Source organism: Podarcis filfolensis, assembly GCF_964270895.1.
Source record: "Podarcis filfolensis genome assembly, chromosome: 8".
In the NCBI taxonomy this organism is placed as follows: Eukaryota; Metazoa; Chordata; class Lepidosauria; order Squamata; family Lacertidae; genus Podarcis; species Podarcis filfolensis.
Window position 1 is genome coordinate 9493308 of NC_139611.1, and position 27154 is coordinate 9520461.

Sequence of the window (27154 nt, forward strand, 5' to 3'; positions counted from 1 at the left end):
CTGGGATCAATAGGTGGGATGCTTCTGCGTCTTGTGCCACCTTGGAGACTAGCAGCGTTTAGGATGGCATCATAAGTTTTTGTGGACCAGGTTCCATGTCTCCAGGTGTCATAGTAATTGATAAAAATGCAGTCTGCAAAATTCAGTTGGGGCTAAAATGTGTGCAGAAAAGAAAATCTTGTTCATGCAAACGGCTTATGCCATAGTGAAGCGGGTTCCTCTTTAACTGAGGTCCCTGATGTTGCCTGTGAGAACCACAGCACCCTCAAACTCCTCTCATGGTGCGTGCTAAGGCTCCTGTGCCGCGTGTGTGTGTGTGTTGGGCGGGGGCTGTCTGCTGTGTTTTTATTTTGAGGTGTGTGGAGTTTTCCCCATCTAGTTGTTTTGGGGTCAGGGAAGCATTCTGAGCATCACCCTTCCTTCTTCTGTAAATGGGTATTTTGTGGTGCCCACAACAGTATCAAAAGTGTCCCTGGGCCCCAAAAGGTTAGGGGTCCCTGTGTTGCAAGACTGGCTGTTGTGTTTGCTGCAAGAGACCCAGGTGGGAATTGGCTCCTGTTCTTTAACGTGCCCAGAATCTGATTCCTTCCTCTCCGCAGCCTGGGAGTTGCTCTGCCTGCCCGTCTGCCTTGGGAGTAGGGTGGTGTGCATCTTCCAGGCTGCCCGAGGCAAGGAAGTGAAGTGCCACCAGCAAGTCCCTCCCTCTGTCTTCCGTTCCCACCCCTCCTCCCAGTTTCCAAGCCTGCTCTTGGCTTGTGTATTGATGCAGCTGGGATGTGTGTGGCAAGTTCTTGCATGGCTGGGAGGCATGTACCTCAGAAGGAAGTGGAGTGTGCCAGCAGCAGTTACCACAAGCATTCGATGCACAGGGTAGCAGGTCACAGGGAGTGTTTTTGGGGTCCTACAGTGGCCCTTAATTTGTAGCTGTGTGGGGACAGATGTGGGGGCTTGGAAATCAGGGTCCTGGAAACCAGAGAAGGCTGCTCTGGAAACCAGAACCACTGTCACAGAGGCAGGTTATGGCTGAGCATGCAGACATCCTTGAGGAAGAGCCATTGTTGGAGACCCTAGGGATAGAAGCCACAAGTTTTTTTAATCTAGAATGATAAACCTGCACTAGTTTGCTTTTCTGGGGAGAGGGTGTGGTGGTGTTTCTGAGAACTTTGGAGTTTGCTGCTCCTTTGCTGCCTGCCAGAGCCCTCTTTCAGAGAGCAGGCACAAGGAAGGTAGGACCAGACCAGTGTTTCCTCCTCCTCCAATGCGCCCTGATTTTGTCTTTGTGCCTCTCAGGGTCTGCCAGAAGGGGAACACACCCACCCCAGCCAGCCAGCTCACAGCAAGACTCCCCAGCACACCCAGGAGCCCAAGGGAGCCCAGGCAGCAGGACCAGACCCCACTCACCACCCAGTGGCTGTCAACCGGCACGTCCAGCAGATCGACCCCCACTTGCACCTTCAGCGCAGCCAGGCAGACGCAGGCCAGACCTCCTACCCGTCTCCCGTTGCTATCTCTGTCAAACAGGAACTCCCATCCCCACATCAGGCCCCAGTGCAGAAGCCGGCGCTCTTTATCCCAACCACCTCTGGGCCTGGGGCTCCTCCGGGGCTGCCCCTCTCCCGGCCCGAGCCCCAGTCGGTGCTCAAGCAAGACCTTGCACCTCATCCTGTTTCCCAGAGACCGGTGGACATGGTCCAGCTGCTGACCGTGAGTTTTCTGTGCTGGCTTTTGATTGAATTATTGTTGGTAGGAGGTTGGGGAGGGGTGCAGATGGCGGGGGGAGGCCTGGTGATAAACAGTTGGGAAAGGGGGTGCAAGTTGGAAGCAAGGGGCTGGTTGTGAAGGAGGAGGGCCCTGAGTGGGCCACAGAGGCTGGGCTCTGGCAGTGAGGCACTCGCCAATCTTGCACCTAGTTGTTGAAACCTCCAGGGGTGGGGAATCCTGTCGGTCCAAGGGCCGCATTCTCTTCCAGGCAACTTCCTGGGGGCCGCATGTCACCAATGGGCAGGGCCAGAGGCAAATGTGCATGGGACAAGGATATATTTCAGCTGGGCAAAAACATGATGGGTTTTGGGGGTACATTTGGTGGCTGGGCCTGAGGTCACCCCCTCCTACTCTGCCCTGCTTCCTTGCAGTTATTCCATGGCTTTCGCCATTCACACTGAAGTGTTCTCTCCCTCTCTCTCTCTCTCCCCCCCCCCCCATTTGCAGAAATACCCCATTGTCTGGCAGGGGCTCCTAGCCTTGAAGAATGACACGGCGGCCGTCCAGCTGCACTTTGTCTCCGGCAATAACGTCCTGGCACACCGCTCCCTGCCAGCCCCAGAAGGGGGACCTCCCCTGAGGATTGCTCAGCGCATGAGGCTGGAAGCGTCACAGTTGGAGGGCGTGGCGCGCAGGATGATGGTAAATGGCTGGAGCAAGAGGCTCCTTTCTGAGGAGGGTCTTGTGCCCGCTGAGTCCGCTTGGCACGTCTGCATTGGATTCCAGCCGCTCAAAGCGTCTGCGAGACCAGGCTTCAGAGGCCTGTTCAATCTGCAGCAGAATTGCACATTGCAGGACTGAGCATGGCTGCGTCCTGTGGGGAAAGCAGGGGTTGTTCATCAATGCACATGAAATTACCTGTTGGGTGTTGATGGATGTGCTTTTGCAGGTGCCTGGAATATATGGCGCTGGTTTCTTGGGAATGCAGGGATGGGGCAGCAAAGCACGTGCACATGAGATGTGCTCTTCAGGGATCTTGTCCTGCCTTCCAGGTGGAGAGCGACTATTGCCTGCTGCTGGCCTTGCCTTGTGGACGAGACCAAGAGGATGTTGTGAACCAGACGGAGTCGCTCAAGGCAGCCTTCATTAGCTACCTGCAAGCCAAGCAAGCCGCTGGCATCATCAACGTTCCCAACCCTGGCTCCAACCAGGTATGGGGAAGGGAGAGAAAGATGGGCTCGTTTCCTCCCCATAATGTGTTTAAATGCAAGGACTTACTTAGCTGTTGTTATAATGCAGTGCCTGAGCATATGCAGAACGCATTTCCCTCACCACTGTGTGAACTTAATGAGACATACCCACCACATCTCTCCCGCTCCCCAACCTTGCTTTGTTATTTTGGGGATGTCACAGCTGAACTTGTGAGGCAGCAGCAAGGTGGAGCCTGTTGAGTTCGAATCACAGGAGCCCAGGCCTTTCAGCACAAGCAGCTGAGGGTCTGCCCTTTGTGCTCCTGCCTGTGGCGAATGTGTTGGCCATTGAGAGCTTGTGTGGTCACCCTTTCCCTCTCCTTTGTGTTTCTCTATTCCAGCCTGCCTATGTCCTACAGATCTTCCCACCCTGTGAGTTCTCCGAGAGTCACCTCTCCCGCCTCGCCCCAGACCTCCTCGCCAGTATCTCAAACATCTCTCCTCACCTGATGATTGTCATTGCATCGGTCTGAGTGGCTTACAGTTACGGACTTCTTTCTCCAAGGCCCTACAGCAAAAACAGAGAGACAGTGAATGACGAAGGAAGGGAGGATGGACGGAAGGGATTGGACCCTCCTGCCCAAAACTCTGGCTTTGTAGCGGCCGCCATTCTACCTTGTATGTTTACATATTGCTCTAGTGAAGACGGACACCTGAGGCACTTCAACGAGGCAGACTGGTCCTGGGAGCTGGTGCCTCCTTGTGGGGGGAATGAAAGGAAGGCTATTTTTTTTAACTTACGAAATAACTTAAAAACAAAAAAAGGAGGAGGAACCAGAACTGCCTTTGCACTAAATCAGTGACTTTGGACCTTTGCACAGTTAAAGATTTGTTGTGGCGTTCAGGGTGGATGTCTCAATACATGCACGAACTTGCGTTGTGGACTCAGAAAACGCAGGACCTGGGAACTTCCGCTCCAGTCTGCGGGTCAAGGAGCATTTCACGATGTGTCTCCCCACTCCTTCTCCCGGATGACCCCGCGCGCTGCCCCCTCCCCCAATGCTGCAGTTGCCTCCTCTTCCTCCTCCATCATCTGGGATGTACAGTTTACACTGAAGCAAAGCAAAACACAAAAGGGAGAGAACTATTTTCCTTCCTGGTGGGATATGCAGGACTCTGTGGGTGTGTGTACATAGAAATATATATATATATATATAATATATATATATATATAAATATATAATACTGACTTTAAAAAGAAATCTGATCCCCACAACATACTTTTTTTTAATCTGTGCCAAAAAATGTGTTTTCAGAGAAAATCTTATTTTCATACTCAGACTTTGTATTTGTCACTCATTTGTAAGTGTGCTTCATTTAGACATTGCCGCCTCCTCCCCGCCTCTCCCTGTTCCTTCACATGTGGAAGTGTTATACACTTGTACAGACTTTTTATCTCCTCCTCCTCCTCCTCCTGTCCTTGTCCTAACAATTAATTTATGGAAATGTTTTCTCAGCGCCGTTTTGTTTTGTGTGTCCATTGGATTACAAACTTTATTAAAAAATACAAGACATTCCAGTCTTTGGTGTGCTGTGTGCAGCTGACGGGGACTGCAGTTTATTTATTGTACTACTTTCAACCTTTTTGCCTTCTGCTAGCTTGATTCTCACCTGCTACTTGCACTTGGATCTGGTACTTTAAAATTTTATACCCACTAGCACCCTTAACCCTAAAATGCCAGGTATCTAGTTTCAGGCAGGCAGGCAGAGCCGGCTTTTGCCTGTCACGGGAGATGGAACCCACGGCAGGTGAGTGTCTCCGCATTTTCTGTCAGTCACTTGAATGTGTATGTAGAAGAAAAAGACTGGGGTGGGGTTTGAGGATGTTTCCTCTCGGTTCTTGTGGATTACAGTGGGGCCTTTAGTGCACTTTAGTCTGGATCCAACCCTACAAACAAACAATGCCCTTTAAAAAAAATGGAATTACATGAGGTTCTGCAAATATAGCATATATTTGCTTCAGGGTGAGTTAACTCATTATCCTTTCTGGAGTGCATCGGAGCAGAAATGTGGGTGTTGTAGCATTTACCTTACATGGTTTGAGGCCGTGCGAGAGAGCCCGATTCCAAAATGAAGCGCCCCATCCACCCCACCCACCCCCCGGCTCATGGAGAGAGCAGCAGCAGCAGATGTACAAGGAGAAACCATTTTGTCAGCCGGGGGGGGTGCTGGGGTTCAATCTCCAGCTTCAGAAATAAATAAATGGGGCTGTTAAAGTTGTTTTAATCCACTTCTTCCCTAGCTGGAGCATCTTTATCTACCCTGCCGCCTGCACCTGCCAAAATATTAACCAAATGCAGCTGAGGAGAATCTCTAGGAAACCCAACACTGATGACCTGCCATTTTTCACCAACCAGCTTCCTCATTTCTCAACCTCGTCGAATAATTTGACAACCAGAAAACTTTTTCTTTTAATACAATGCTAAGGGATTTTTAAACAGGCTGCCGAGACAATACCCACCAAACAGTGTGCATTTTGAATCAGATGTTAGAAAATAATGGCCTTTATTTTGTTTCTAAATATTAACACAGATGCAGGAGCTTCTCAAATACAGAAATAATCTTTTTTTTTTTTTTTTTTTACATTGGTAACGCCGTCGTCACCTCCTTAAAATAGCTGCTTGTGAGTGAAGCTGGCGGCATTGGATGGGCAAGGAGGGAACAGCCAGCAGCACCTTAAAACCAAACCACACGTGCCACCCCCACCCCCCCAACCGAGCAGCGTGTAGTACAATCCATACCGGTCCCCTTGCCCCTCTGCAACCAGCCCTCCCTTCACTCTGCAGTCTGTGGGGCCTCTGTGGGCAGAGAAGTGGTCTGGGCTTCGTTGCCATCCCTCGTGCGGAAGAGCAGCTCCCCTGAGGGAATGACCTGTTCAGGCTGCCAGGCAGCGGTGGGGGCACCATACTGCTGGTAAAAGTCTGTGTCCGCCTGGAACATCACCAGGGCTTGGGCTGTGTGGATGCGGACGTGCTGGGCCAGGCTGTTGGCATCCAGGAACTTCTCCCCGCAGGAGTCGCAAGCGTACAGGATTTGGGTGTTTGGATCTGGAAAGACAGGACAAAGCCAGAAGACAGCAAATTGCAGGAGAGCCGGGGTGGTCAGTCCCATCTGTTTCCTTTGAAAGTGCTTTATCCCAGAGAGAGTCATACAGAAAGGCCGAGCAGTAGGGCCATGGGTGAATTGCTTCAAACGGCCCCAGCCACCCATCCTACAAATCATAGCTTTCCGTAAAGAAACCAGGGAGGTGTAGTTTGTCACAGGTGCTGAGACAAGGTGTAAGGGCTCTCCCACAGGACTACAATTCCTAGAGTTCCCTGCGAAGAGGTATTAAGTGTTAAACCACTCAAGAAATGTAGCTCTGGGGGGAGCTCTCTGCACTACACTTAGCACCAAAGAACTGCAGCTCCCAGGATTATTTTGGGGCTGTCAGGACTTGTTTGAGGTGGCACGACATTTTAAATGTCTAGTGCATGGGTAGGCAAACTAAGGCCCGGGGGCCAGATCCGGCCCAATCACCTTCTAAATCCGGCCCACAGACAGTCCAGGAATCGGCGTGTTTTTACATGAGTAGAATGTGTTTTTTTATTTATAATGCATCTCGGGGGTATTTGTGGGGCATAGGAATTCGTTCTTTTTTCTCTCTCCAAATTATAGTCCGGCCCCCCACAAGGTCTGAGGGACAGTGGACCGGCCCCCTGATGAAAAAGTTCGCTGACCCCTGGTCTAGTGCAACTGAGCCTGACAACAAAGTACGCTTTGAAAACTTGTGCACACCTACTGCTCTCGCCCCGCTAGAGGGTAAGCAGACCCAACAGCATGGCAGGTGGCAGAGGTGAATTTAGGGCAAAGCCCCCTGACCAAAGCCCTTCTATTTGCAGACGAGTGAATCCAGGAGTGAAGCTCCTTACTGTTACTAAGCACGTCTTTTTTTCCTTTACGTGCACCTTTTTAAAAACCACCACCATGAACCTGTATTTAGGTACATTTAAAAGCCGGCTTTTAGTATTTTCCTCTTTTATGTAGGGATACATGGATGAACAGGGACGCAGGTGGCGCTGTGGGTTAAACCACAGAGCCTAGGACTTGCTGATCAGAAGGTCGGCGGTTCGAATCCCCGCGACGGGGTGAGCTCCCATTGCTAGGTCCCTGCTCCTGCCAACCTAGTAGTTCGAAAGCACCTCAAAGTGCAAGTAGATAAATAGGTAACGCTCTGGCGGGAAGGTAAACGGCGTTTCCGTGCGCTGCTCTGGTTCGCCAGAAGCGGCTTAGTCATGCTGGCCACATGACCCGGAAGCTGTACGCCGGCTCCCTCGGCCAATAAAGCGAGATGAGCGCCGCAACCCCAGAGTCGGTCACGACTGGACCTAATGGTCAGGGGCCCCTTTACCTTTACCCTTTACCTTACATGGATGAACAGCAAAGGGTGATGAGGCTGTAGCCCCAAACAGCCAAAGGGCACATACTATTGCATTACTGAAGGATGCTAGGAAAAATAGACCCTCTCTAGAAATCCAACATCTCTGAGAACTGTTAAGAGTTGCATCCCTTTTCAAGCTTAATCACCTGAAAGGCCAAAGAATGGGGAAGAGCATAAAACAGCTGGTCACACATTGGGGTGCTGCACCCTTGTGGCCAGATTTCTATACTGCAAGCTTCTAGAAACAGCCCAGCTTTGTGTTCTGCGCAGTTACCGAAGGTTTGAGCTGTGACGAAGAAAGCTGAGCCAAGGATCTCCTTTGGAGGGGTAGCTGCCCGAACGCTCCCAAATGGATGCTCACCTGCTTCCTGCACTTGCTTCACAGCCTTTGTTATTTCAGCCTTCAAGGCTTCCGTCTCATCGGCTGTGACGGGCGCTGCCACGGGGACCACTGCAGGAAAAAGGAACGGGGGAGTTGAGCAGCACACAATGGAGGTCCCGTGGCCACTCAAGCCAGCAGAGGGGCCCTTTGCATTGTGGTGGGGACCCTTCCTAGCAGTGGAGAGGGCTTAAGGAGGGACTGAAATACTGGGGGCAGGGGGGAGAAGACACTAAATACCCTAGCAAAGATTGTTCCACAGACAGGGAAGAGGCCGTAGCTTCAGTGTGTTAGATCATCTGCTTGGCAGGCAGGTCCTAGGCATTCAGTTTCCAGCAGCATTTCCAGCTGGGAAAAACACCCCATCCCCATTTGAAACACTGGAGATACTGCTCCTCAGCGTAGGCAAAGAACAAAGAAGGAGAAAAGCCACCCTGCCCACAACTATTCAACTTTGGGTGAAAACCAGAAGGCTTCATTTGTTTGGATTTCGAAATTCAGTTTACCAGCTCTTTTGCAACCTCCTCTGTTTGCCAAGGATAATAGAGTAATAATAATAAAGAATAAAGCAAGGGAGGAGGAAAATGCAAATTGCTCGTGGCGCTCCTGAGTGTTGAAAGCATTCTTTCTTAAGGGGAGAGCCCCGCCCGAGTTCTCAAGCCTCCCTCAGGCCCTTGGTAAGAGAACGACAAGGCCAGGATCTCCTGCTCACCTGTCAGCTGTGTGACTGCCGTGGCCGCCAGGGCTTCCGTGGCCAGAGTCACCATCTCGTCGGAAGCCACGGTCACGATGTTGAACTCGTCGCCCTCCCCGTGCTCCAGAACCTTCATCCCGGCCTTGCCCTGATGGACCGTCTTGACGTGAGAGCGGAGGTTGTCCACACGGTTGAAGCCGCGGCCGCACTTGTCGCAGAGGAAGGGTTTCTCGCCTGTCCAGGATGGCACAGAGGCCTCAGCAACCTGCCAGCTGGCTGCCTCTCACTTTGGCCTCTCCCACAGAGAGGTGTCCAGCAGGGCCCCGCCACTGCGTAACACTCCCTGCTCTGCACATGACTATCGCAGTCTCGCTGTGCCTATGTATTCTACCTCCACCGTCTTGAGGCAGTTGAGCTCTCAAAGGATGACACCAAGTGGGGAGAGCGCTGCTTTTGCACTCAGGTCCTGCTCGTGGGCTTCTCTATGGGGCATCTGGCTGGCCAGTGAGAAGACAGTGTTGGTGTCTTGCCAAAATAAACTTCAAACGGCCTTGAAGCGCGCCTAAAACAATAATTCTCCCTAACAACAGGCATCTTTATCAGGGCATGCGGCGGAGTGCGCCTGCCAGAATATGAGAAAGTTTGTGAGCCTGTCTCTCTGGCCGAATAGCTGAAAGGTGCAGAGATCTGCATATACAGTGGTACCTCGGTTTTTGAACGTAATCCATTATGGAAGATCGAAAACTGTTTCAAAACATTCGGAAACTCAATAGGCAGCAGCCAGGCCTCAGGATCTTGCACTCAGTGGAAGCCACGTAACATGTTCAACTTTGGAGGTGTGTTTGAAAACTGAAGCATTTACTTCCGGGTTTATGGCGTTCGAAAACCCAAATGTTCATCAATGGAGACGTTCGAAAACCGAGGTACCACTGTAGTTCTGTTTCTTATTTTATATGCAACTTGCAATGTAAATAATAAAGAATTTAAGGAAAGAACTGGATAGGAACGGTGATTATTCCTGTTATGGGAATTTACCAAGAGAAGGCTGCCCCAGGGCTCTCCCTACAGCCGGACTCACCTGTGTGGATGATGATGTGCTTGGAGAGGTCACCCACGTTCACGAAGGCCTTGTTGCAGACGCTGCACTTGTGGGGGCGGATGTTGTCGTGGTGGCGGATGTGGTTGGCCAATTGGCTGGACTGGACGAACCTGAGCGGGGGCGGGGGGGGGGGCACAGAAACAGAACTGAAACGTGTACAGGACTTCTAGGTATTCAAAATATTTCCCTGGATTTATTTAACAGAATTTATAGGCTGCTTGACTGTAAAACAAACCAACAAACCTCAAAGCGGGTTGCAAAAATACAAAACAAGGTTTTATTTTTCTTTCAACAATAGTCCAAAAAGTTAAGCTACTGAAACGAGCTAAAATTCACCTTGACTTTCTAAGCATTTGGACAGGCTTCTCTAAGCATAGGTAAAAGGTAAAGGGGCCCCTGACCATTTGGTCCAATCGTGGCCGACTCTGGGGTTGCGGCGCTCATCTCGCTTTATTGGCCGAGGGAGCCGGCGTACAGCTTCCGGGTCATGTGGCCAGCATGACTAAGCCACTTCTGGCAAAACCAGAGCAGTGCACGGAAACGCTGTTTACCTTCCCGCTGGAGCGGTACCTATTTATTTACTTGCACTTTGACGTGCTTTTGAACTGCTAGGTTGGCAGGAGCAGGGACTGAGCAACGGGAGCTCACCCCGTCGCAGGGATTCGAACCACCGACCTTCTGATTGGCAAGTCCTAGGCTCTGTGGTTTAACCCACAGCGCCACCCGCGTCCCTATCTAAGCATATATCTATATAAATAATTGGAGGGCCCAGTTTAATCTCCCGCCCTGCCTCCATGTTTAGCAAAACCCCCCCCCCCCCGCAAAAGCACCCATCACAAATACTTTGTTTTAGCACAGGGTACACAGATCGCCTCCTCCCACCACGCAAAAACACAGCCCCCAGCCCAGGATGGATGAAGATGACCCCTGAACCCTGAAGCTCTCCCTAGGCCAGGCCAAGAGCCAAGAGAGGGGCCCACCTCTTGCCGCAGCGCTCGCAGACGTAAGGCTTCTCCCCGGTGTGCTGGCGCACATGGGCAATGAGGGAGCTGGCTTGAGTGAAGGCCTTGCCGCAGATCAGGCACTGGCAGGGCTTTTCACCTGGGGAGAGAAGGGAGGGGAGGGTAACATCACGGGGGCACAGGGATGGCCACCTACTTGGATGGCTTGAGGACTACAAGCTTGCTTTATTGTTAAGGAAAGAGACCACGGCTCAGGGTCAGAGCTCCAAGTTTGCATGCAGAAGGTCCAAGGTTCAATCTTCTGAGGTTGTCCCTCCCACATCTTCCTAATGTTTGTGGGGTGTAATCCATTGGTGCAGGGGGACACCCAGTCTGTGTAACTTCCTGTTCCACTGGTCTGGAGCAGCCTCTCCCTGCATGTGACCTGGGAGATGTGCGTGGCTCTGGCTGACTCCATAAAAGAGCTGAGTCAGGCAGCCATTTTCTCAGTCTTATTCCTTCTCTTGTTGTTGCTCTTTTGCTGCCATGCTGCTCTCCTGTAGCCATTTTGTTATCTTAATGTAATTTTGCTGTCTGCTGGCTCTCAGCCAGCAGCACATGAGTTCAGTTTCCCTATGAGATTAACTCACACTTTGCTTGTGTAACCACTAAAGTAAATCCTGCCTTTCAGGGATCATATCTTGAATTAAAATGTGAGTTACTTTACTCAGAAAGACTCTTGTGTCTTTATTCTTTTAAGAGGGATTAAAGGGGACACCAGGAAATAATCTTAACTAAGAGATTCAAACGAATCTGCAAACTAGCTTCCAGCTATATTGAGGGGATTCTGCTCTGCTACATCACTTCTTTTTAAGATATGATACAATATCTTTATTGTCATTGTCCCATACAGAACAATGAAATTGAAAAATCTACATAAGACATTCAAAACCTCCTAAAAACTCTGAAACCCCATTTTAAAATACAATATATGCCTATAGAGACCCCTTATACTGCGTTTAAAACCAGAATTGCATTTGGGTAGAAGCTGTTTCTCCGGCGGCTAGTCCTAGTCTTTATAACCCTGTACCTTTTTCCAGAAGGCAGTGTGCAACAAGGGGAGAAAATACTATTGACAAGGTATATACGAACATTAGACGGGCATAGCATGAGTGAAGGAAGGATAATACTTATTCAATATATCCTTTCCTACTATCCTTAACATTCCCACAATGTTTAGCTGGAATTTCCACGTAACTTGAACCAACAGATTCTAATGACAAGGGAGGAGATTGCAACTGAACACGAGGAAGAACAGTAGGAGCTGTTTGACAGAGGCCTGGGGAAGCGGCGGACTCTCCTTCCCTTCCGACTCCATAGAACTCTATGATCCTATGAGCCCCAGCAGGTCAGGCCTGGGAGAGCCACCTGGCTGGGAGGTAACAGCTACAACGCCTTCTCTGACCACCCAGGGAATGAAAGAAGCGCCCCCTTGGCCAAACTCACCCGTGTGGATGCGGACGTGGCGCTGCAGAGCCCCCGGGTCGGCAAACTGCCGCTGGCAGTGCACACAGATGTACGGTTTCTCCCCACTGTGGATGCGCATGTGTCGCTTGAGGTTTCCTGCGGGCGAAGGAGGAGGAAGTATGGAGAGGCCTTGAGCAGGCTGTCGGAGACTGGCTAGATTATTATTATTTTTTGAATTTGCATTTTATTTATTTGTTAACGTTCATATATTACATCGGTAAATGTTGCCATATTACATTACAGGACTTACTATCATATAATTTCCAACATGTATACAAAAATTATATACAAATTTTATATACCTAGAAAGAAAATGAAACCAAAAAAAAAAGAACGAGAAAAAACAAAAACAATTCCCCCAAAAATTATATACATACTGTCAGGGAATCAGGAGCAGGAGCACTGGGGAGAGAGGATTGGGAGAGCGAAGGGGAAGAATCCGAGGGCAGCGTAGGGGAGTATGACAGTGGCCCGAGAGATTCCATGAGCTTCTCCAGCGAATCAGAAGATTCCCAGAAGGGGGCGCCGATGGTCAGGGCAAGGGGGGTCCCAGGGGGGACGCACCAGAAACAAGGAGCCAGCGGGGAACCCCAAAGCAGCAGTGGAGGATCGGGACCAGTTTCCCCACCAGAGCGTAGTGGGGGGGAAGAGTCACATGTGTCAGGGGCAGTGTCTCCTCCAGAGAGGGAGTCAGGGCTGACCACGCCTCCAACGGAGGGGAGGTCAGTTGCAGCTAGCCCCCCCGAAGGGGGAAGCAGTGACAGCAGCAGTGGAACGGTCAGGAGGAAAGCTGCTGGCTGGGCGCGCGCGCCAAGTTCAAATGTGCAGGCGCGCGGAACAGCAGGAGACCCGGATGGGGAACCAGCTCCTAAAGCCCGCCGGAGGGAGGGAGAAGGCTCAGGGGAATCAGCGGGAGAAGAGGCTAGAAAGGGCGGAACCCCGGCGGGCAGGCGGACCCAGAGGAGGAAAGAGCAGCGGAAAAGGTGGAGCAAGGCTAGAATCTTAAATTGGTGTCAAGGGGGAGGAGACTCAGACGGAGCATCAGCGGTCTGACACTTGAGACGTGGAGCTGCGCGCTGCGGCTCTGGAAGTGAAACTGAACTTCAATAAAGACTTTTATACTTAACAACGAAGCAGCGTTGGTCCTTTGTGAGCTGGGACCTAGGGTAGCTCTGACACATACCAACACACTAGACTTCCTGTTGCATATTCCTTTTTTACAAATGAATGTAATCTTATTATTGTATATTTCTTTACATATGGAGACTGGCTAGTTCAGGAGGAGTGGTGGAAACCGCCTTTCCCCAGGGAAAGCGCCGAGGGAGAGGATTTGGATCCAGGCCTCCTGGTGGTGGACAACTGGGCACACCCCAGAGGAGGGGAAGAGCTGGGAGGTACTAGAGGCTGGGAGTTTGGAGGCTGAGGAAAAGGGGGAAACAAGCAGGTGCCCCAACACGGAGTAAAGACAGGAGTCAGACTTGGCAGCTTCACCCCGGCCAGTGTTTCTGCCAACAGCCTGCTGGCTCCTCTTTGCTACACATAACAGAGAGCCAGGCAGAGACAGAGAGGGGCCCTTGGAGCCCACTATAAAGGTAAAGGGACCCCTGACCATTAGGTCCAGTCGTGGCCGACTCTGTGGCGCTCATCTCGTTTTACTGGCCAAGGGAGCCGGCGTACAGCTTCCGGGTCATGTGGCCAGCATGACTAAGCTGCTTCTGGCAAACCAGAGCAGTGCACAGAAATGCCGCTTACCTTCCCGCCAGAGTGGGACCTATTTATCTACTTGCACTTGATGTGCTTTCGAACTGCTAGGTTGACAGGAGCAGGGACCGAGCAACGGGAGCTCACCCCGTCGTGGGGATTCGAACCGCCAACCTTCTGATCGGCAAGTGCTAGGCTCTGTGGTTTAACCCACAGCGCCACCTGCGTCCACTAGAGAGGGGCCCAAAACGCAGGGAATGGAGTAAAGTGGGAGGTGCAAAACAGCCCAAGCAACTGCTTGCTATAGTGGAGTATATCTCAGAGGTCTCTGTATGTTTTCTGTTCCGATTCCTTAACAAAACGACTAACTGCAAGTGAGCTAGCGCTGCCTCATTTCTCTCTGATCTGAAAACGGACTGTGCTCTGTGTCAGCTCCCTCGACACAGGCCCCAGATGGGCTGCGGGCAAAGGAGCCTGGGAGCCACCCAGCCTGTCTGGGCGACTGCCCAAGAACCGCATACCTGACGTAGTGAACTGCTTTCCGCACTCCCGGCACTTGAGGGGTCCATCGGCAATGTGGATCTTCAAGTGGGCCTTGAGGTTCCCCACCTGGCAGCAAAGGCGAGAGACCGGCTTTGAGAGGGGGTGGGGGGTGGTCCCAAACACCCGCAGGCATTCCACCACCACCCCCCCAGCCCGAGCAGGGGAGCTACCCTCCAGCCCTCCAGCCTTACCTGGTTGAACTTCTTCTCGCAATGGGGGCACTTGTGCTCCTTGTGGGTGTCGTGGGTCTCCAAGTGGCGCATCTTGGAGGTGGGGTCGGAGAACGAGCGGCCGCAGTAGTCACACCGGTAGGGCTTCTCTCCGCTGTGGACCAGCTGGTGGCGCTTCAGGTTGCCCGAGGTGGTGAAGAGCTTGCCGCAGTCCTCGCAGCGGTACTTGGCCTCCCCGGTGTGGCGCTTCTTGTGCAGGTTCAACAGGCTGATGAGGCGGTAGCTCTTGCCACACTCCTCACAGCTGTATGGCTTCAGGGGGCTGGGAGAACGGGGGAGAGGGAGAGGGAAGGGTCACCGATTATACCTGTCCACCTGACTCCGCAACTAACAGAAGCATAGTTACGCCGCCGCGGGAGAATTCAGGATGGGCAAGAGGGAATGAAGGACAGCTTTGCAGAAAGAAAAGATGCCGTTAACTGGTGGAACCCCTTGCTGCAGAGTGGCGTAACGGTAAGGCGGTTTTACAGAAGAGCTTGGTGCTTAGTAGGACGGGCTGGCACCTCAAAGGCTGTGGTTGTTTTTGTTTTAATTATGTATTTTGTGTTTTCATCTTGCGATTTCATATTGTGAACCGCCCTGAGACCTGTGGGTATTGGGCGGTTTACAAATTTAATAAATAATAATCATGATCTTAGGGACATGGTTGGCACTGTGGGTTAAACCACAGAGCCTAGGACTTGCTGATCAGAAGGTCAGCAGTTCGAATCCCCTTGACGGGGTGAGTTCCCGTTGCTCGGTCCCTGCTCCTGCCAACCTAGCAGTTCGAAAGCACGTCAAAGTGCAAGTAGATAAATAGGTACCACTCTGGCGGGAAGGTAAACGGCGTTTCCGTGCACTGCTCTGGTTCGCCAGAAGCGGCTTAGTCATGCTGGCCACATGACCCGGAAGCTGTACGCCGGCTTCCTCGGCCAATAAAGCGAGATGAGTGCTGCAACCCCAGAGTCGGTCACGACTGGACCTAATGGTCAGGGGTCCCTTTACCTAATCATGATTTTACGGGCAGGAGGTGGTCCTGGGTGCAAACGTCAGCTTTGATTAACTACAGCCGAGAAGATCTGCTGGTAATGCCAACCAAGAGGTCGGAGGCTCATGCAGCCTCCCCAAAACCCTGGGAGGAGGATGCCCATCGTCGGCATTTGCGCTGTTTATGCAGACGGAAGCTGGGCAGGGAAGGCTGAGCTGTCAGCACGGGCATCGCACGGCTGCCCTGACTGCCAATGGGAATCCTTCCCCTCCTGGATCAGCCTCGCTGGTCACTGGCCACCTACCTGTGTGTCTTTTCATGTGCCTTGCAGGCTGCTGGGTCAGAGAAGGCCTTGCTGCACTCGCGGCAGGTGAAGGGCTTCTCCCCGGTGTGGATCCGGATGTGCCGCTTGAAGTTGCCAGTGTGAGTGAACTCCTTCCCACAGTCCTGTTGGGGGGGGGAGAAGGAGGCGGCGGCATAAGTGGCTGGTCCCAAAGAAGCCCCATCGCAAGTGGACAAATGCCAAATTTTCCAACTTTCAAAATTCCCAAAATGAGGGGTGATAAAAAAGTTGTTACACGACTCAGGAATTCAAAACCTATTGCAGTTTAATTAATATAATTCAGTTTGGTAAACAGCTATGTAAAAAATACGAGGAATTTTCAATGATTTTAAACTTGCGTTACTATTTTTCATGGAAAAAAATGTGCGTGAAATTGCATAAAAATCATCAAAAAACGATTGCACCATCAGATTGGCTCGCCAGATCTGCCTGAGCGTAACAGACAAAAAGTAGAAGCAACAAGAAGACAAGAGAATATAAGCAGAAATAAGCAGGATGCATCAATGCCATCAAATTAAATACCAAAAAAAATCTGCTGATGAAAACGAAGAGCAAAGATGCTCAGGATGGAAATAATGGAAGTCATGAAAAGACATTAGGAAAACCAAGTACGACTTCCACTTCTCATAAAAAGACAGAGTACAACACATTAGAGATGCATAATGTTCTGCAGAGCATCAGATATGGTGTTGGGCCTGCGTGCCACAGCTGCCGCCACACCACTGTCGCCTTCTTCTGTGTGCAGTGAGCCAGGTGGAATATATCTCTACCACTTCACTCCGGAGAAAGGCTCAAAGAAAGAAAAACCAGCCAAAGTTATTGCTTGTAATCTTGTAGAAGGGCACTGATAACCCACCTGCAGGCCGTTACAGGCGATTCTACAAATGTTCACACCAGTCAGGAGGGTGGTGCCATGTATCAGGTAGAGGTCAAGCTCAGCCGTAAGCTGATCTGGTTGGTTTGTGCCCTCCACACCAACAAGTTCCCCCTGCGACACTTGATCACGGCATCCGATGGGGAGGCCGTGGACAGGTAACACTGGCAAGATGCTGCTGCTGCTGAACTTGAAATGGCTCCTTCATCCACCATACTCTCAACTGGAGAGCCTCTTACTTCTCTTCAATTTCATAAAGGATCTGTCCTACTGTTTGGCATCTGTCTGTCTCGAGAGATAACTGAGGAGTGTGGCTACTGACCAAGCATACAGGTCACCCAGGCCATAAGGACAGGATCTGGCCTTTCTTAAAATTGGCCCAGTGAGCTATTCAAGGTGGTTGGTAACAGCAACCGGGTTTTGTTGCAAAACCCCCCAACAACTTAAGGCTGATAGTGAAATACAGTGGTACATCAGGTTAAGTACTTAATTCATTCCGGAGGTCCGTACTTAACCTGAAACTGTTCTTAACCTGAAGCACCACTTTAGTTAATGGGGCCTCCTGCTGCTGCTGCACCGCCGGAGCATGATTTCTGTTCTCATCCTGAAGCAAAGTTCTTAACCCGATGTAATATTTCTGGGTTAGCGGAGTCTGTAACCTGAAGCGTATGTAACCTGAGGCACCACTGGACATGGTTTGCCTGTCCTATCACTGTTGGTTCAACATCAAAGTAAAACATTCTGGGGTAGAAGGTCCATGCCACATCATGTTTCAGCTGCAGAAAGTTAGGCTGCAAAAGGCGGCTGCAGCAGATGCTGTTTGGCCAACCGTCCAGTGCTCAGCATGGTATGCATTTTTTGAAATGATAATCTCTCACCTCGCACTTGTGGGTGACCGACCCGTAGGTCTTGGACTCGGTCCTGTCACTGTAGGTCCCCGAGCGCAGAAGCCGGGCCTCCCCTGCGTTCTCTGCCCCGGAGTCCGTGCCCCCCGACTCTTCCTCATCCTGGGAGTTGCCGTTGGCCAGCAGGGCCTCGTGGGCCTGGGAAGGTACCTCGGCCTCCGGCGGCACGGTCCCCTCGCCCTTGCCTTCCAGCTCTACCTCCATCTCAGAGGGCAGCTTCAGGTCAGAGGGCTCAGCTGGAGACACAGAGAGAAAGAAGCAGTCTAGTGGGCCACCTGCGCTAGACGCCATCTTGTGGGAGCCCATAGTGTCTATGCGGCTGCAGCTGCCTCCCCAAAAACCCTTCCCCCTGTACCCTCCGGGATTACATTCACAAAATCGGCAAGGCGGGCGGGGTTTCTGGAGGGCATCTAGCCTGAGCCTCTGCTAAGGATCGGGATCCTGCAACGTACAGCCCCCTTCCCAACAGAAGGATGCCCAGGTGATGCTTCTGAGCCTGAGGTGGGTGGTGCCCCCCTGGCCAAAGGAGCCCCCTAAGGTTTTGCCAAAATCTGCCCCCCTGCCTTGTCCACCTGCATGCTCTGCCCTCTGGAGGAACAGAGAGAACAAGGGTCTGCTCTGCTTTCCCCCCCTGGCGGCCTTTCAGATACTCAGAGGCCATCTTCCTGAAATCTTCAGCTTAGATTCCTGCACTGCAGGGGGTTGGGCTAGATGATCCTCAGGGATCCCTTCCAACTCTGCAATTCCATGGGCTACTTTTAAAATGAGGCTGCATTTTAACCTCTTTTTTTAATCCCCCCCATATTATGTTTTTATTGTAATTTTACTGGTGTTAGCCGCCCTGAGCCCAGCTCTGGCTGGCAAGGGCGGGGTATAAATATAAATATAATAAAATAATAATAATAATAATAATCATTATTATTATTATTATTCTCTGATTCTATGAACCTGGATCCTGCAAGCCTCATCTGTTGCCCTTCTGAGGTGATACAAGAATGTTCTTTCCGAAAGGAATCTCGCTTGGTGCCCTCTTGACCTACAGGCGTCATGGGCAAAGGGAAAGCAAAGATCCTTTGGGTGCCACACAGAGATCACCCCCAGAAGCACCCAAGAGAGGCTTTCCGCCCTGCTGCTGTTGCCACTCACCATCCTCTGCAGCCCTCGAAAGGGCAAGTTTTGGGGCAGCGCTGCTTTCCCCAGGGGAGCAGTCTTCCGTCTGCGAGGTCTCAGGCACTGGGGAGGAGACGTCGTCTTCCACAGCTGAAAAAAGAGAGGAGTTGGTCACATACCCCTCAGCACTAGTGACCAACAGCCACGGGGATAAGGGGCAACAAATCAGAGAGAGGGAACAGGATGCAGGGCAGGATTTGATGGGGGAGGGAAGCGAACAGGCATCCTCGGCTAACAGACGAAGCTTGCTGCAGATGTTAAAATCAAGTCCCACCCAAGGTGCTAGATCTCATGAACGCTGAGTAATGCAGTCTTCCTAAAGATTTAGTTTGAATTTCCTCCTCTTGGGTCTTCAGATCCCACACCAGCCTTCCCCAACTTGCTGCCCTCCAGATGTTTTGGACTACAACACCCGAAACATCTGGAGGGAATCAGGTTGTGGGGGAAGGCTGTACTACATGCAGATTACTGGGCTGCGATTCCTGCATCGCAGGGGGTTGGACTAGATGGCCCTTGGGGGGCCTTTTTATTCTCTGTAAGATACTTCTGTAGCTTCTTCAAATAAGCTCTACTTGGATTTTTGGCCCATTTCATTGCATCAGGCAAGGCACCCAAGGTTTCGAAACAGATTTTTAGGTTTTGTTCTGAGATGTTTCAGTGTGCCCTGAGCTTTGGGAGAGGACTGGAATAGAGGTGGGGTTTTTTTTATAAATTGCTGCCGTGATCCCAAGCCAGCTCTCTCCCCACCACCCGGAGGCTTCTCCCAAAGGAAGTCCCCTGGTACCAAATCAGACCACTGCTCAGCCAAGCTCAGTATTGCCCACACCGATGGGCAGCAGCCCACAAGGGAGGGAACATTCTCAGCCAAACCTGGTGGTTCAGGGGATCGAACCGGGACCTCCAGCATGCGAAACAGGTGTTCTACCGCCCAGCTACTGAAAATGAAGGAAACACTAGTCCTTGTGGCTCCACATAAAGGGCTGATTTAAACAGAGTCTCAGGAAACGACATTGGTCCATTAGGCTCAGCATCACATGCACTGACTGGTGGCAGGCTCTCTGGAGACATTAGGATTTGAACCTGGGTCGCGCTGTGGGTTAAACTACAGAGCCTAGGACTTGCCGATCAGAAGGTCGGCGGTTCGAATCCCCGCAGCGGGGTGAGCTCCCGTTGCTCTGTCCCAGCTCCTGCCAACCTAGCAGCTCAAAAGCACGTCAAAGTGCAAGTAGATAAATAGGTACCACTCCAGTGGGAAGGTAAACGGCGTTTCCGTGCGCTGCTCCGGTTCGCCACAAGTGGCTTAGTCATGCTGGCCACGTGACCCGGAAGCTGTACGCCGGATCCCTCGGCCAATAAAGCGAGATGAGTGCCGCAACCCCAGAGTCGGTCATGACTGGACCTAATGGTCAGGGGTCCCTTTACCTTTACCTTTTACCTTCCAAGGACCAAGCAGGAGTGTTTCAACTGAGCGAAAGTTTTCATTTGCTTATTTACTGTTTGTGCCCTTCACCAAACACTTCCAGGGCAGATTGTGAAAATACCACAATGCAGACAAATATGATTTACACATATTTATTTTACTTTTAAAAGACAACTGAAGGCAGCCCTCTTTAGGGAAGTTTTTAATGTCTGATGCTGCACTGTTTTTAATATTCAGTTGGAAGCCACCCAGAGTGGCTGGGGAAACCCAGCCAGATGGGCGGGGTATAAATAATACATTATTATTATTATTATTATTATTATTATTATTATTATTATTATTATTATGTCCGGCTCTATCCAAGACCCCTGGTTCCCGGTGCTTACCTGAGCCCTTCCCAGCTGCACATTCAGCCTCCTCTTCCTCCTCCTCTTGTTCCTCTGTGGGCTCCATGGCCGCCTCCTTCTGGATGCTGCTGGGTGGGGGCTGTGGGGTCTCCTCCAGATCCCGGGGGGTCTCTGTCGCCTCTTTACCCCCACCAGCCGTTTTCTCCTGCCCTAGGAAAGAGAGGGGCCAAAACCAACTAGGACAGGCTCCTCTCAGCTATGACCTACCAGATACTGAGCCCCCACCCACTTACCCCATCTGCACAATGGGCCCAAGGGCTGCCATGATGACAAGAACTTGAGGAGGTGCTGGGGGAGAGAAGGGTGAGGAACGCCCTGCTGGATCAGGCCAAGGTGGGGTCTCCCTACAGATTCCCTCTTGGTGGACCACAAGCTTAAGATAAGCCAGCTGTGTGATGCAGCAGCTGTATTCTGCCCTATCAAGATGATCAAGGGTCTAGAAACCAAGCTTTATAAAGAACAGTTGAGAGAACTCTCTTTCCTTGGCAGGTGATTTTTGTTTTTTGTATAATTTTTATTAAGCTTTTCTATTTTACATTTTAGAATATTCATTTAAACAACCTCAAATCAATGACTTCCCCTCTTCTCTTCCCATGGCTCAACTTACATACCATAAATCCCTGCATATTTTACATAAGCTAAACCATTCAGTATTCCATTGTTAGATCCATCAAAAATTATCTACACTGTTGAATTTATCTAATACTGCCAGCGTTTTTAAATGTACACAATTTTCACCCATATATTCAATGAACATTTTCCAATCACCTTTAAACGTATGTTCTTCTTGTTCTCTTATTCTATAAGTTAATTCTGCAAGATGTGTTTATTCTATCAGTTTAAGTTGCCATTCTTCTTTGGATGGGACCTCTCTCGTTTTCCATTTTTGGGCTAACAAAACACGGGCCACAGGAGTGGCATACATAAATACAGTCATACCTCAGGTTGAATATGCTTCATGTTGAGCGCTTTCAGGTTGCGCTCCGCGGCAACCCGGAAGTAATGGAGTGCGTTACTTCTGGGTTTCACCGCTCGTGCATGCTCAGACGCTCAAAATGACGTCACGCACATGAGCAGAAGCAACAAAAAGCAACGCGTGTGTGTGCAGACATGCCGTCGCTAGTTACGTTTGCTTCTGGATGCGAACAGGGCTCCGGAACGGATCCCGTTCATATCTAGAGGTACCGCTGTAGTCTTTTTTGACAGCTGGGAATTTCCATCTGAATTATCCCCAACAAGAAGGATTCTTATTTTTTTGGAAAGGTACTTAACTGTTTTTTTCCAATTCATTATAAATTATTTCCCAATATTCCTTTACCCTGTTACAAGTCCAGCACGGTTTTTAAGTAGAGGCTGTGTGGCCATCTGTAATGGAAGCTCTAGCTGAGATTCCTGCATTGCAGGGGGTTGGACTAGATGACACATGGGTTCCCTTCCACTTCCAATAAACATAATAACAACAAAAATAAATATTCGGGAGGGATAAAGCGAGGAGGGAGAGGAGTTGACCGTTGGCTGCCCCATCCTGCCTAAGTTGGCCTGTCCTGTCAGGGGTCATTCCCAGCCCAGCTGCCGGCCATGGCAAGGCCAGAAGATGCAGAAAGTGATGGTGCAGCCCATCAACCTCACCTTCAGATACCTACAGAATAGGTCCAGAGTTCAGGTGTGGCTGTATGAACAGGTGAACATGAGGATAGAAGGCTGTAATATTGGATTTGATGAATATATGAACTTGGTTCTGGATGTTGCTGATGAGATTCACTCCAAGACAAAATCAAGGAAACAGCTGGGTCGAATCATGTTAAAAGGAGACCATATTACTCTTCTACAGAGTGCTTCTTACTAGAAATAGCTACTGAGTCTGTTTTGCTTATTATTTTAATCTTTAAACCTATAGAAGAAAATATGCAGTGGTTTAATGGTATCCCTCTCAGTTCTACCACTGGTGTCTGAAGAGTGAAGGATGAAGCCAGTTACTTAATTCGTGCTTGCATAATTTTCAATAACTTTTCTACACTGGTGTTGAATTGTCGCTCTTTATAAATAAAACTTTTTGTTAAAATATAAATAAATAAATATTGGACTGAGACCCCCTTTTGGGGCTCATGGACCAATCTCCAGAGATCTAACCAGGGATCGCCCAGAAATCTAGAGCAGTGCCCCCTGTTACCTCCCTGCTCATACAATTACAACCACAGCCCCATACCAGCTGTCGGGGGGTCTCCCGGGCTCTCCACTGCAGCTTCTGCCGGTGCCGAAAGAGTCCTCAGGGAGTTGCAAGCGCTGATGATCTCCTGCATCTGAAGGAAGCCGGCCACAGCCAAGACGTCCTCCACGTTCTCCAGGCTCAGGTTCAGCTTGGATGTGTACATGAACTCCAGCACCTGCTCGAGACCTGGAACAGGCACGGACAGGCAGTCAGCGCAGGACAACGGCTCTGCTCTGCCTTCCACAGTTGGAGGCAGCAATGCTTGTGGATGCCCGTTTCTGGGAACCACAGGAGGGGAGAATTGCTCATGTGCTCAGTTCCTGGTCGCAGGCTTTGCATAGGTGTGTGGCTGGCCCCTGTGAGAGCAGGAGGCAGGACTAGATGGGCCATTGGCTCTGCTTATGTTCTTATGACAGACCATCATGGACTTCCCACCTGCAAGGCAGAGCGAACCCTAGTGCCAAGGGCTGGATGGCCCAACAGGCAAATTGAGCACATGGTTTAAGGCAGGGGTCAGCAAACTTTTTCAGCAGGAGGCCAGTTCACCGTCCCTCAGACCTTGTGGGGGGCCAGACTGTATTTTGAAAAAAAAATATGAACGAATTCCTATGCCCCACAAAAAACTCAGAGATGCATTTTAAATAAAAGGATACATTCTACTCATTCTAAAACACGCTGATTCCCGGAACATCCGCAGGCCGGATTCAGAAGGCGATTTGGCCACATCCGGCCCCCAGGTCTTAGGTTGCTTACCCCTGGTTTGAGGCATCCGCAAAGCAGGGGCACCAACAATTTGAAAGAATTTGATTTTAAAAAATAGAAAGCATTGAAGGAGCCATCATGGGAAAAAGCCAGAACTTTGCTAGATCTCCTTCCTCTCCACACTCTTCTTTTAAAAACTGAATCTCATAGTTTTACAAAGCTAAAAATGAAAAGAGTAAAGGCAAGAAACACCCCATATTCCCCACCCTCCCTAGCCATTTTTCCCTTCCCTTTTTATGACTTATTCCCACCTAAACTGGGTGGGGTGCGGGGTGGGGACGTCTTGTTCATGTAGATTAATGTGAAGAAATCAGACCCGGTCCTGTGTCGCACATGACATACACACACACATGGAAGTTAAGTTGTTTTACAAAATAAAATTATACTTTGTGGCTTAGTTTCCCATTTTATTTATTTTAATTCTGTATTTATTTATTAAGTAATTTATATGCTGGGACGCAGGTGGAGCTGTGGGTTAAACCACAGAGCCTAGGACTTGCTGATCAGAAGGTTGGCGGTTCGAATCCCCGCGATGGGGTGAGCTCCCGTTGCTCGGTCCCTGCTCCTGCCAACCTACCAGTTCGAAAGCATGTCAAAGTGCAAGTAGATAAATAGGTACCGCTACGATAGGAAGGTAAACGGCGTTTCCGTGCGCTGCTCTGGTTTGCCAGAAGCGGCTTAGTCATGCTGGCCACATGACCCGGAAGCTGTACTCGGCCAATAAAGCGAGATGAGCGCCGCAACCCCAGAGTCGGCCACGACTGGACCTAATGGTCAGGGATCCCTTTACCTTTACCTTTTAATTTATATGCCGCCTCAAAACTTAAAAGAAATCTCTAGGCTCCTTCTGGGGACCAAGGAGGCACCCACTGCTACTTTTCCGGGGTGCACCAGGGACACTGTGGGACAGGGTACTGGGTGGTGCAGAGGCACCACCAGGGCCAAGTCATACATCCCCCAAGGTGGTTTTTGCTCAAGCCTGACTCTGCCTTCTATCTCTGGCCCAGAGGTGGGAGGGTACAACTTGCCGCATAGTTTTCAGAAGGGGGCTTGCTGCTGTTTGCCTTGCATGAGGCGTGCAACGTGGGTCCCTTGCTCAACTCACCTGGAGCCATTCATTCTGGACTCACCTTGCTTGACTTACCTGTACTCGTTAAGAGACTTTGACTGGACTCTGGGAGGGACCAGGGTTCAAATCTCTGCTCACTCATAAAGCTCTCACTGGGGGACCCTGGGGGCCAGTCACTGCCTCTCAGCCTAACCTAGGGCTGTTGTGGTGATTAATTGAGGAGGGGGGAACCATGCAAACCACCTTGAGCTCCTCAGAGAAAAAGGCTGGATATAATGCAATCAATCAGCTCTGCAGGCCGTTTCCTGTGGGACACCTGCACAGCCTAGGCTGGCTGCTTCAGGACGTGGTGGTCATTTGGGCCCCTTGCAACTGTTATATTGGCCAGCTAGGATGCAGCTCAACCCTACATTTCAGGCACGGGATAATATCCCGCAACCCCACCCGCCGCTAGACCCACCTGCCGCGTTGCTGATGTCCAGGTGCACCACGTCCTTCTGGTCCACAAAGAGCATCCTGAAGTATTCGCTGCAGGCCGCCAGCACTGCCTTGTGGGCCTTGAAGTCGATGCCATCCACCACAAAGGTGCAATCACACAGCAGACCCAGTTGCCGCTGCTGGTTCAGCTGCTCCAGCACCTGCTTGCTGTGCTGAGGGAAATCCATGGCTGCGGGGAGAGAGGCAGGAGGCCCTTGAGCACAGATGCCCCTCCTCTGACTATGCAGGCTTCCCTCTGGCCCACGAATCATGCCCTGCCCAGCCGAAGAAAAGCAGTATGCAGTTCCAAGCCTTCACCATCCGTCATGGATGTTTGAGTTTTGATACCTGCATTGTAGGGGGCTGGACTAGATGATCCTCAGGGGTAACCTTCCAACTTTACAATTCTGTTGACAACCACTTCTGCACAACAGAAGGGGACGGGGCTTAGCTCTGTTGGAGAGCACCTGCTTGGCATGCAGAAGGCCCCAGATTCAATCCGCAGTGGCGCCTCCAGGTAAGGCTGAGAGATACTCCTGCCTGAAATGCTGGAAAACTGCTACCAGTCAGTGTAGACAGTATTGAGCTAGATAGACCAACAATGGGATTCAGTATAGGGCATCTCCTTCCTTTCCAGGAACAGCCCAGCAAAAGTGAGGCCAGATCTCCCTGCAGCAAATCAACACGCAAATCCTGAGGCCCATCTGAAGAAGTCTGAGAGCTGTCACTCCAAACAGGCTCTTTTTCTAGGATGATAGATATCCTCTTTTTCTAGGATGCGTATTTGCAAAGGGCTCTGCTGCCCTTAAGTGTTGCTGCTCTCAAGATGAGGCAAATCAGCTTGTTCCCATTTTACAGACACTCAGACAGGCTGAGATGTCTTATTTCTTTGGTCTGGGGCCCAGGTGGGACTTGAACCCAGCTCCCCTCCTCCAACACCTTCAATCTCCTCCCTCATGGGGCCAAACTCCCCATCTCACCCCATTAAGAGCACCCATCACCTGCCCCACCACCACAACGCAGAAAGTGGACAGGCAGCAAAGGCTCTCCCGGGTTTCAAACAAGGGTCTCTCTCCCAGCCCTACCTGGAGATGCTGCCAGCAGGGACTGAACCTGGGGCGTTCTGCATGCCATGCTCCAACCACTGAGCACCAGCCCCTTCCCCTCACCCGAATACGCTTTGAACCCCCAAGTCAACTCTGTCACAGGCTTCCTGCCCCTCACTGGAAAAAAGGGGCACAAGAAATAATCCTAAATGAACCTTTGTGTGTCTCCCCCACCCTGAACAAGTAAGTCCCACCACCCCACGTTTCTTTTTTTTCTATTTTTAAATTCCAAATTGTATTTCCAAACACAATACAAATGTTACTGACCTGAATTTCCTCACCCTCAGCAACACCTGACACTCGGGGTGTGCGTGTTGGGGGGGCAATTGGCCTCCACAGACGGGCAGCGCCCTCAGTTATCCCCTTCCTCCTCTCCCCCTTCCACTGTTCGCTTTCCTGGACCCCCCTTAACCTCGACCCCCCACCGCACACACCCCGATTGCCCCCCTGCTTGTTTCTTCTCCCCTCCGGCCCCCCAACACCCCCAGCTTGCCGCCTCTTTCAATGCCCCTCATTAGCTCCCCGGCCCCCCTGAATTCCCCCCACCTGCTGGCTGGCAGCCCCCTCCCCCTGACAGGCAGCCCCCCCACCCCGGCTGCCTTCCTGCCCCTCCCCTTCCACGAACCCTCCCCCTGCCCCCACCACCTCCCCGCACCTGCTATCCGGCGCGCGTCACATAATCCCGGGCGGCGGCGGCGGCGGCGCTCAGAGTGACACGGAACAGACAAAGGGCGCCGCCATCTTGGGCCCGGGCGGAAGCGGCGTCTCTGTAGCCACCGCCCTCTTTCTCGACGCGCATTCCCCCCCCCTCTTTCGCTTTGCGTGCACGGCACGTCCCGTCTCGCCGGCGGAAAAGGGGCGGGGCAAAGAAACTGCTGGCACGTGATGCAGGCGGCTCCGCACCGTCTCTTGGCCGCCATGACACCAGAGGCAGGGACAAGCACTAGAGGCAGTGCAGTT

At 51.1% G+C, this 27154-nt stretch overlaps 3 protein-coding genes across 12 annotated transcripts in view; 1 reads left to right on the top strand and 2 right to left on the bottom strand.

Moving 5' to 3' along the window:
- The window catches only part of SPEN (spen family transcriptional repressor), a 78290-nt gene extending 73825 nt beyond the window's left edge, over positions 1 to 4465 (top strand). For all 7 annotated transcript variants that reach the window (XM_083629149.1, XM_083629150.1, XM_083629152.1 and 4 more), the window contains 4 exons: positions 1291 to 1704; positions 2209 to 2403; positions 2754 to 2912; positions 3293 to 4465. In XM_083629149.1, coding sequence (XP_083485275.1) covers positions 1291 to 1704; positions 2209 to 2403; positions 2754 to 2912; positions 3293 to 3424 — 900 coding nt within the window. In that variant the 3' untranslated portion in view covers positions 3425 to 4465. The remainder of the gene's footprint in view (positions 1 to 1290; positions 1705 to 2208; positions 2404 to 2753; positions 2913 to 3292) is intronic.
- Positions 1 to 27154, bottom strand: part of FAM131C (family with sequence similarity 131 member C) — a 569848-nt gene that overhangs the window by 485588 nt on the left and 57106 nt on the right. The window lies entirely within an intron of this gene.
- Positions 5440 to 27129, bottom strand: ZBTB17 (zinc finger and BTB domain containing 17). 4 transcript variants are annotated; one of them, XR_014551800.1, is made up of 15 exons: positions 26850 to 27129; positions 25072 to 25278; positions 22778 to 22966; positions 20551 to 20721; positions 18721 to 18834; positions 17548 to 17810; positions 15757 to 15899; positions 14447 to 14747; positions 14234 to 14321; positions 11991 to 12107; positions 10524 to 10644; positions 9523 to 9653; positions 8463 to 8678; positions 7388 to 7822; positions 5440 to 7040 (listed from the first exon to the last, which is right to left on the bottom strand). XR_014551800.1 is itself a non-coding variant. In XM_083629345.1 (15 exons), the coding sequence occupies exons 1-15, from the start codon at positions 27112 to 27114 to the stop codon at positions 5727 to 5729; spliced, it is 2688 nt and encodes an 895-aa protein (XP_083485471.1). In that variant the 5' UTR covers positions 27115 to 27129; the 3' UTR covers positions 5440 to 5726. The 4 variants fall into 4 exon arrangements, 2 of the variants coding, with proteins under 2 accessions (XP_083485471.1, XP_083485472.1); XR_014551801.1 differs by having other exon boundaries at positions 8463 to 9149; positions 9375 to 9653; XM_083629345.1 differs by having other exon boundaries at positions 5440 to 5998; positions 7733 to 7822.